The sequence below is a fragment of the Adiantum capillus-veneris genome, chromosome 30, assembly GCF_014529385.1.
Source record: "Adiantum capillus-veneris isolate H3 chromosome 30, ASM1452938v2, whole genome shotgun sequence".
Classification (NCBI taxonomy): Eukaryota; Viridiplantae; Streptophyta; class Polypodiopsida; order Polypodiales; family Pteridaceae; genus Adiantum; species Adiantum capillus-veneris.
In genome coordinates, this window is record NC_140960.1 from 66,844,220 (window position 1) to 66,854,801 (window position 10,582).

The 10,582-nt window shown below is 41.8% G+C and overlaps 1 protein-coding gene across 1 annotated transcript; it reads right to left on the reverse strand.

Moving 5' to 3' along the window:
- Positions 1-4,916: 4,916 nt before the first annotated feature.
- Positions 4,917-7,069, reverse strand: LOC147418127 (Pmr5/Cas1p GDSL/SGNH-like acyl-esterase family protein). Its single transcript, XM_086507177.1, has 2 exons — positions 6,874-7,069; positions 4,917-6,553 (listed from the first exon to the last, which is right to left on the reverse strand). The coding sequence occupies exon 2, from the start codon at positions 6,301-6,303 to the stop codon at positions 5,158-5,160; it is 1,146 nt and encodes a 381-aa protein (XP_086363303.1). The 5' UTR covers positions 6,304-6,553; positions 6,874-7,069; the 3' UTR covers positions 4,917-5,157.
- Between the last annotated feature and the right edge of the window lie 3,513 nt (positions 7,070-10,582).

Here is a 10,582-nt window from a genome sequence, read left to right on the forward strand (position 1 = left end):
AGCTGTGGGATAAAACACCAATGTACAATGCCATATACGCTTTAGCAAAATGATATTGTTGAGAGAAAAAACAGGTCACTTACGGATATGGCATGATGTATAGTCAAAAGTCAACCTTTGCCGCATTCGTTTTGGCTTGAGGCCATCATGTGTGCCACTTATGTACTTAATAGGTGTCCTACGAAAGCTTTGCAGTCTATGAATCCTTATGAAACATGGCATGATAGAAAGCCCTCTATTAAGCACATGCGCATCTTTGGTTGTTTGGCTTATGCTTTGGTGCCATAAACACAGCGCTGAAAATTGGATGATAAGGCTTTCAAAAGCATTTTTGTTGGTTATAGTGTTGAAAGCAAAGGTTACCGGTTGTATCATCCGCAAACAAAGATACCTTGGTCTCACGGGATGTTGTGTTTGAGGAAGATTCTGTTCAGCCCTTGTTGTCATGTACTAGAGCGATAATGTAAGCTCACGGGACATTTATGCCACATTTGTTGTCTCTTTTCAGTGGTGGAAGTTCAATGAGGCAAATGTATAGCCTATGGGGGTTTATGAAAATGTTACAGATTAGCCTATTACTGAGGTAGATGTACATGATGTACTTGATGAGAAAAGGGCTGAGAATGAGCAAGCTAGAGTTTTGCCAAAATGGCCGGTACATACTTTGCATGACAGTAAATTGGATACACCTTTGTTTAGTCGTACTTGTTCAGGTTCTCGGCATGCATCTTATGCATAAGATTGTTATGCTTTGGCTTTGTCTAGCTTAAGTAATGTTGAGGAACCTCTGTCTTTTGATGAAGCACAAAATTCAAAAAATTGGATGGCTGCCATGCATTCAGAATATGATGCACTTATAGAAAATGACACATGGACTTTATGTGATTTGCCTCCTTGCAAAAAGGCCACTGGTATGAAGTGGCTTTACAAGTTGAAACACAAGCGGGATGGTGAGATTGGTCGTTATAAGGCTCGACTTGTTGCAAAGGGTTATGCACAACAGAAAGGCATAGATTATGAAGAAACTTTTGCTCCCACTTGTCGTATGACTACTATGTGTTTTCTATGTGCATTGGCAGCTCATTTTGGTTGGAATGTACATCAGTCAGACATTGTTACTGCTTTCTTGAATGGTGACATATTTGAGGAAGTTTATGTAGCGCAACCTCACAGTTTTGCCAAGAAAGAACAACAGGATAAAGTGGTGCAAATGTAAGAAAGCTTTGTATGGGTTGATGGAATCTCCTCGTGCTTGGTATGAGAAAGATAATACTCATTTGGTCAAACGAGGCTTTCGTAACAATCCAACAGAAAGCACATTGTATGTAAAGCGTGAGGGTGATGTGCTTCTTTCTCATTATCATTCTCTATGTGGATGATTTGCTGATCACTGGACCAAATGAGAGACCTATTGCTGAATTTAAGACTGATTTGAATGTTACTTTCAAGATGAAAGATTTGGGGTTGTTGCATCATTACTTGGGTCTACAATTTAAGCAATGTGATTGTGGTATTGCCTTGTGTCAGACAAGTTACATAGAGACATTGCTATGTAAGTTTGGACTTGAGGATTGCAAACTTATTGCCACTCCCATGGAAACAAGTTTAAAATTGAGTATTCATGATGCTGGTGATCCTGCCGATGTCACTCTTTACCAAACTGTTGTTGACTGCCTTATTTATGTATGCAACACGACGCTGGATATTCAGTTTGCAGTCTCACAGGTCATTAGGTTTATGCACAGCCCAGGGTCTAAACATTGGCAGACTGTCAAGAAGAATTTTCGCTACTTGAGTGGCACTTTACATATTGGCTTGTTTTATCCTAAGGGAGGATCATTGCTGCCAGATTTACATGTTTCTTTGGACTCAGATTGGGCTGGTTGTTTTGACACGCGAGGGTCCAAGAGTGGTTTTTGTTTCATGCTCGACAGTTCATGCATATCATGGTTGAGCAAGAAGCAACCTACTGTGGCCACTTTCAGTTGTGAGATTGAGTATAGGACAGTCTTCACAAGTACGGTTCAATGTGTATGGCTCAGACGCCTTACGGCTTATTTGGGTGTTGGACAGGACACTGCCAACACTATCTACACTGACAATCAGATTGCATTGGCAGTTGTGAAGAACCCAGTTTTTCATGCTCGCATAAAGCACACATTGAGGTGCATTACCACTAGTCAGGGAGAGGCTCTAAGCAAGAGAGATCAGATTGGACAACATTGCATATCTTTTCACAAAGGCATTGTCTCGTGAGAAGTTTGAAGCTTGCTCTAAGCAAGAGAGATCAGATTAGACAACATTGCATATCTTTTCACAAAGGCATTGTCTCGTGAGAGGTTCGAAGCTTTCTGCAATTTTGGGCTTACTCCCCTTTGTGGACTGATCCTCAAGGCATGGCACTTCCTAATACTCTATGTGCCAGCTCTCGTTCACCCCATCACTCCCAGGGGGATTTGTTACCATATACATAGGGGGGATTCGTTACCATACATATACATGTGGTAGTGATGTGTGTGAACACACTTAGGACCGTCGGAATATATTTTTTTTCACTAGGAGGTTTTTTCCCCGTGCATTGTATATAAGCCCATCACTCTAGGGCTATCTTATCTTTCCATTGCACACTAAGTAATACACTCTTTGTTGTGTGCCTTGAGCTTCCTTCGTCTTCTCAAAGCTGTGTGTGTTTCCCTACAACCTTATTTCTAACAATTCTCTCACTACCTCTCTCTTCTTCTTCCCAAAGTTAAGGTGTGAATGTGCTTTCCAGTAGCATCACTTCACAACCTTGCTAAGATCACTACCTGAGATGTAATGGCACCCCTCCTCTAATCCAATATCATCTTGGAACTAAGCACCAATACTAGGCTCTAGGCACTAGGGTACACCTAGGTACAAATTGTGTACCAAGGGACTACTGGAACTTTCTTTGTTGCACTCTTTATACATATTGAAGACTCCTCCAAGTAATTTTCGGGGATTCCTTTGGTAGGTAGCTTCTCCATGATGTGGGGATCATTTCTTCGTCACACTTAGTTCCCAAGTCGATATGTTGTCTCTAGTCTGCTGCTCTGCAGGTAGCCAACTAGGTGTTGTCGCCAAAAATGGTAGGAGAGAAATTAGGATTAACCCTCTTACTAGATTCTAGTCCATATTAGGTAGATCTATTTCTTTTTGTATTGCTCCACGAGATCATGGCTATAGGTAAATGAAATCACCCTTATAAAATCTCCTGAAGTGTTGTGACTATTAGGTACTTTTGGGGTACTTGACTACTCAATTGCTTGGTAATTACTGTAAACTCTTCCCACCTCTAGATCTGATGATATAAATGATTTTGACCATCCAAAACGATGTCAAAACACCATGCCATCATATATCATGCCAACATGATTAAACCTTTGTTTCCACCTTATTGAAGATGAAACTTTAACACGACCTACCAAAGCAAAATTACCTTCTCGACATCTAATGTGAAAAAACATAAACATTCTGTTGGGTAAACACATATTAACATGCTGAGAAGCAAAAAATTAATTCCTTTCAAGCTTTAAGAGCTTAGACAATATGAGACATAACAACTGAGTTTTCAGACATACTATTATGGCATTCATCCGCGTCATCCACAGTTAAGATCAAGTCTTGACACATGAAAAAGAAAAAATGCAGCTTTTGATATTCAAGATAGGAAGATGCACGTCCAAAGATACAGGTCAAGTACAATGTGAAAGCACACTGCTACTTACTGAGAGACCAGAAAAAACATATTCGCCAACTACACCATGACCGGTCTCACTTGGCACATATCTGGACATGCAGTTTTTGCTCCTTTTTTTTTTACATTTTTAAAAGACAGAAAGGTATAAATCAATGGGAATCTACTACATCTTTGAACTAGAAAGGGATGTGTTAAATCAATGGGAATCTACTACATCTTTGAACTAGAAAGGGATGTGTTAAATTCATTAAAAAACTACAGATATGTGGTTTCTCAATTAGGCCTTGAACGCATGCGATACAAAGGATTTACATAAAGTGAACCCCATGAGCATCCTCCTAGCTCACAGGAGATTGCAATCTCCACCACACAAGCAAATACTGCACACCCTTGAACTATGGCTGTCACAAGCAATACTGCCCTGCCCGAGGAGTTTGGATGATACCCTGTATTCATGGCGTGTCCATACCATGCTCTACCAGCAATTCTAACAAAATCATGGCCTTCATAGGCTGTTGTTGCAGCGCTGGAGTATGCAAAACTGCATACAAAAATATAGCCATGTTAAGCTCAACCCACCAATTAATAATCGCCAGTTTTCTGATTGGTTACATGGCTATACATCATTAAGTCGCATTCCTTTTGTTCACATTCGTGGCTTTCTAGACTTACCGCAAGAAACAACCATGCAAGTATGTTTGAACCCCTCAATACACCAAATCACGCATGAATAGAGAGAGATCCCACAATGGTCCACAGCTCTGCACCGATATTATTGTTTCAACCTAGCTGTAGTTCAAAAACATTAGCTTGCATATGTCAAATACTTCAAAACCAACGTTTTCAGAAGTTGGTTTTTCACCTTCCAGCAATGTATCTGCAGTTCTTTTGCATGAATGCCACCAACACATACATGCAGATTCCGCTTTAATTCTTTCAACAAAAACATCTTGGCCTGCTCCTTATACATCACATGCCGCTACCATGTGCAAGTACGCTCATCACCCTTTGGCTGGTAGTTCTTCACGTACACTTGCTGTAAAACTACACCAATAGGTCACCCCTCCTAAGCTCCTCACCCTTTGGCTGGTAGTTCTTCACTTACACTTGCTGTAAAACTACACCAATAGGTCACCCCTCCTAAGCTCCTCTTGTAAGACAAATAAACGAGCCAAAATAACAGAAGTACAAATCACAAAAGATCGCAATGACCTACTCCGCTGCGAGAGCAACTTTTCACAATCAAAGCTGTAAAATCCCCATCATGTGGGAAAAACTGAGCCCACACAAACACCCACAATTGTGGAGTGTTCCAAAGTCTGTAAGATCTGAGCTTTAAAAGAATCTTTATTGCTGTCTCTATCCACAAATTGAGTGGCATTTGTATATTAAACAAAAAATAAACAGTGCCTTAACAGGGCAAACAAAAGATGATGTCATCTAGAAGGAGCTTGATGTGTCGCAATAAGTAATGCATTCAGCATGACCTGAACTGCCGCCTCATAAACCACACTACAATAATGCATGCCATCTGACGTGCATTCAATACCGCAACCTTCACTAATCTCGTAGAGATCTAGAAGCATGAGGGGTCCTTTGGGCTGCAAAACCCTGCTGCTTCTCAGCACCTGGTGATATGATGTGCAAAGCTCACTTCTAAGCTTTTGCCTCTTCTCTGCTGTATTCAAGACGGGGGTAATTAGCTTAGGAACATTTATCCAAAACATCTGCGGCAGGCCCAAATTGCTTGCAGGCCTTGGAGTGAAGGTACCTGTCGGTAAAAGATTGAAATATGAGGAGGCCGGAAAGAGGGAGTAGAGCCCTTTCTTCAAGTCTAGTAAATTTTGAAGGTAATCCGAGGCGTTAGTCACATGAAGCATATGCCAGAGCCCATCTCCCATAATGAGTACATCAGGATAGCTCCGGTTATGCCTAAGGTTAACAACTAGGCTTGTGAGATTGCTAACATAAGGTGCCCATATGAACTCCATCTTGATGTGATGCCTTTGAATAGAGTAATCACTGTGGCGCTTGAAAAGCTCCTCTCGAACAAACTCCGTCGACAAGAGTATGTGATCAAGAAGAGCCAGAAGGAAAAGGCGAGCTTGCGAGTCTCCTGCAATCATTATCCAAGAGCCTTTGAGCAACTGCAAGGTATCTGTTCTGTTCACCTTTTGGAAACTACATACCATAGAGGCGTTGCTATTCCAAGACCATAGGCGGTTGAATATGCAAGGGTCTGACAAGTTGCGATTCGAAGTAATGTAATCTTCAGCTTCTCTACCATTGTCATCCTCCCAAGTCATGTCATGCAAAAGAGACGCACAGACGGATTGCCCGCTGAGCCCTTTGGTGAATGTTTCTCTGATGCCTGAGATTGTCCACTGTGATTTCAATGGTAAGAGCAAGGAAGAGAAAGATGGGAAGTATGGGGCTACGTGTACTGAAACTGCTAGTGTAATGAACAATGCCACACTGAAGAACAATAATCTGTTACGTGTCAGATGTAAGCCTGCCATACCAAGTGGTAAAAATACCACTATGAAGGCTGCAAGCAGTCCAACCTGCACAGCAAGCCCCATCTCAACCGAGGTCTAGCACTAAACGGACGCCTTTCTGATTAGATCTCCGCCTTCTGATCTCAAAGCTTCCATGGATAAACACAACTGCTCTCCGGCAGAAATTACTAAATGTATTGTAATGTAGAGCTGGACCCAAATCTGCTTGACCAAAATCTTTCTTCCAAGAAAGAAGAAGCTAACACAAGAATCAATGCCTCAGGCTGCTCTGAACACGTATTATTGTCACATAACATATGTGCCTTCCATGAACCTGATTACAAATGTCAAATGGTGAGCCATCATTTTCAAAGCCCCGCCTTCCCATCCGCTCCAATCTGCTCTAATTACATGCATGCACCACTGCAATGAATACCATCTGTTCCGTAATTGCACTATCTTTCCATGATTGATCTACCGGTGGGCGCTTCTCAGAGCTCGCAGGTTTCAGTAGCATGCATGCATCAATACCGCATGACTTTTCAGCAGGAAGAGCCCATTCACGGAACGAGCAGTCATGGTCTCTGGGAGAGAATCGTCACAGAAGGCAGAGAGAGAGAGAGAGAGAGAGAGAGAGAGAGAGAGAGAAAATACCTGGGACGCCCAAGATGAATTTGGGTTCTTTTGCTTTGCTTGAAAGAGCAGAGCTATGGTGAACGCCTGAACGCGAGCACGGAAAGAGCTCGGTGAACCATCGCTCTCTGCGCCCTTCAGACTTCTAGAGATAGAGAGAGAGAGAGAGAGAGAGAGAGAGAGAATTTAAGATACACAAGTCTTGAACTCGAGACGTGTCTGCCAACAACGGAAGCGAAGAGAGGAAGAAAAAGAGAAGTTTTAACAACAATCCCACCTAGAGTGCGCATTTGCAACTAGGGTGCTTTGTTAGCGGTTAGCCGCATTTGTATTGAATTGAAGTGAGTCTAAGGGTAAGAGAAAACAAGAACCCAGAAGAGAAAAGCTTGGAGAGAGAGAGAGAGAGAGAGAGAGAGAGCTTGTGCTTTGTTTTCCACAAATCCTATTATCTTAAGTTGGCATGGTCCTATGTTAACGACGCCATGATCTTCATGTCCCAATTTTGACATATCTAAATATGTCATTAGCTTTTAAATTGTATTAATTCTTTTATTCAATATCATTCTATTGTGTGCATTCTTTTCATTTGTGTCAGTGTGGTTGTGTCATTTGAAGATTCAACAAGTGTATATATCCCTAGAGAAGAAAATGGAAAGAGAGAGAGAGAGCTTGATCCCTTTCACCAAAGCAAGTTTTGTGGTTTCTTAATTGGTACCGTCTCTAGTACGTTACGATCGTGATGCCCTAATTTTACCTTGCAAAAGGACCATAAGAAGGTTATAATTTATATAAATTGATGATATGGATCATTTGAAATATGTTGACCGTTAGATGTTGTTCCCTTTTTATGTTTGGAAAAAAAAACATGCAAGTCTCCTTGCATGGGGGAGTTTGCACAGTCGTCCCCAATTTTTATAATACGAGAGAACGTGCCATTTCCACGGCAACGTGCAATTTTCAGTGTGTTCATTTCATTGCGTTGTCAGTAATGAGTATAGAATTTGGAGTATTTTAGGTACCCTTCTATTTCACCATTTATTTGTCTATTGTCATATCGAACATGATGATGTTGGCTAGAGCTTTGTGAATAAGTTTGTTGACATGATGCTTGTCTGTTCCTATTGGTATATCTTGCAATCTCATCATGGATTCTCATTCGTGTGAAGGCGTTGTGTATGGCCACTTTCTTTAAAAGAACAAATTGAATTCGAGGAATGAGTTAATGGACATGATGCATGTTTGCTCCTATTGGTATATCTTGCAATCTCATCATGGATTCTCATTCATGTGAAGGCATTGTGTAAGGCCACATACTTTCAAAGAACTAATGAACTTGAGGAATGAGTTTGTTGACATGATGCTTGTCTGCTCCTATTGGTATATCTTGCAATCTCATCATGGATTCTCATTCATGTGAAGGTGTTGTGTAAGGCCACATACTTTTAAAGAACTAGTTGAACCGAGGAGTTGTTTGAAGAGAGACATTTCCTTAAACCGGCCTAAAACTTCGTCGCAACAACCAAGAAACTTTGTTTGAAGAGAAACCCTCACCTCATTTAATGATCATTTTGTGATATGAACTTCTGAAGTGTTTCTCTAGCTAAGTGGTTACTCACATCTATACAGCTCTGAAGCTGACTCTGAAGCTCATTAAGGAGCCTTGGGTGACCCAAGCTATTACCAGGGTCAAGAAGGACTAGAAATGACCCTCCGCCACTTCCATATGCTGGCAAGGAACTGCAAGGGAAGCGTGCATCATTTCAGCGGCAACATTGCATGTCGATCTAAAGCCAGTGAATCATCAAAGCACAAGGGCACCACAACATAGATATGAGACAAAAAAAAATGGCAAGCACAACATGTTTTCAAGAGCCTTGAGCAATAATCCATGTAGTGAGCGCATTGAGGAAGAAGATTGTTGTAGGGGAGTTTCCCTCGTGTTGCATTCCAACAAAAACAGTTTAAAGCTTCCTCGGCTTCCCCTTGCTGGGCATATCCTCTTATAAGAGCAATCCAAGAGACTTCATTAAGTGAGAAACCTCACTTTGCATCCAATTAAAACAGCGTAGAGCTTCCTTGCATCAACGATGTTGGGCATCTCCTACACTTAATCCACTACAACAGATGACATCCTAGAGAGGATGCCCTTCAAGAAGTTTTTGTGCTAATTGTGAGGACATCACATTTGGCATACATATTGATCAAACCACTGCCAAGCATGACATCATACTCCCAATAGCCCTCGACTAGCAATCACATCGTGAAATTTTGATACCCTTGTGCATATTAGGCATATCTTGCAACCAACACGTTGCAAAGTGGAGCCATTGACTAGCAATCACATCGTAAATTCTGATACCCTTGCGAGACAGGCATACTGGGCCTATCTTGCAACCAACACGTTGTAGGGGATGACATTTCAGAAAGAATTCCCATCAAGAACTTTTCATGCTTTTGTGATAGTAGGACATTTGGCATACATGTCAACCAAAGCATTGCCAAGCATGACATCCTTTACCAAAAGCACTAGACTAGGTATGTTTTCACCCATGTCAACGGCTTGCGTAAGGCCATTGGCCTTCAAGGTGCAAGCATATGCATTCATACTGAATTCGAAGAAATGCAACTGTGAAAACAACCTAGAATTTTTTGGCCCCGCTCTTGGCATGCGTATCCTACAATCAGTGCATTCCAAGAGACAACATTCCGGACAAGAAGCTGCTCAAGCACTTTTTGTGATTTCTCAAGTGCACCACATTTGGCATACATATTGACCAAGGCAGTGCCAAGCACGACATCTTTTTTCAACATCAACATCTTTGTGAATTTGTGTGCCCATATCAGCATCTCGTGTAGAGCCACATGTCTTCAAGATGCATGCATAGTTGATTGCATGTGGAGAGAGGCCCTCGCTTTGCATCTGCTGAAAACAAACTAGTGCTTTCTACCGTGCCCCTATGAGGAAAATCTTGCAATTGGTGCATTCCGAGAGTCCATTGCCCGAACAAGAAGCTCCTCGAGCACTTGCATAGAGCCACATGCCTTCAAGATCATATCAGCATCTTGTGTAGAGCCACGTGTCTTCAAGATGCATGCATAGGTGATTGCATGTGGAGAGAGGCCCTCGCTTCGCATTTGCTGAAAACAGACTAGAGTTTTTTGTCGTGCCCCTATGCAGAAAATCTTGCAATCAGTGCATTCCAAGAGTCCACACTCCGAACAAGAAGCTCCTCGAGCACTTGCGTAGAGCCACATGCCTTCAAGATGTAAGCATAACCTTCAAGACAAAAGTATTATCTCACTAAATTTGGAGAGACACACTTGCTTTGCATCCACTGGAAACGCCCTAGATCTTTCTGGCCCTGCTCTTGTTGTGCAAACCCCGCAATCAGTGTATTCCAAGAGGCAATATTCCGAATAGGAAGCTCCTCAAGCACCTTTTGTGATTTCTCAATTGCACCGCATTTGGCATACATATCGACCAAGACAATGCCAAGCACGACATCTTTTTTCAACAACAGCATCTTGAAAATTTTTGTGCCCATATCAGCATCTTGCATAGAGCCACATGCCTTCAAGATGCATGCATAGGTGATCGCATGTGGATAGCCTCCCTTGCTTTGCATCTGCTGAAAACAGACTACAGCTTTTTGTACTACCCATGTGCGGCAAATCTTGTCATTAGTGCATTCTAAGAATCCACACTCCTGACAAGAAGCTCCTCGAGCAC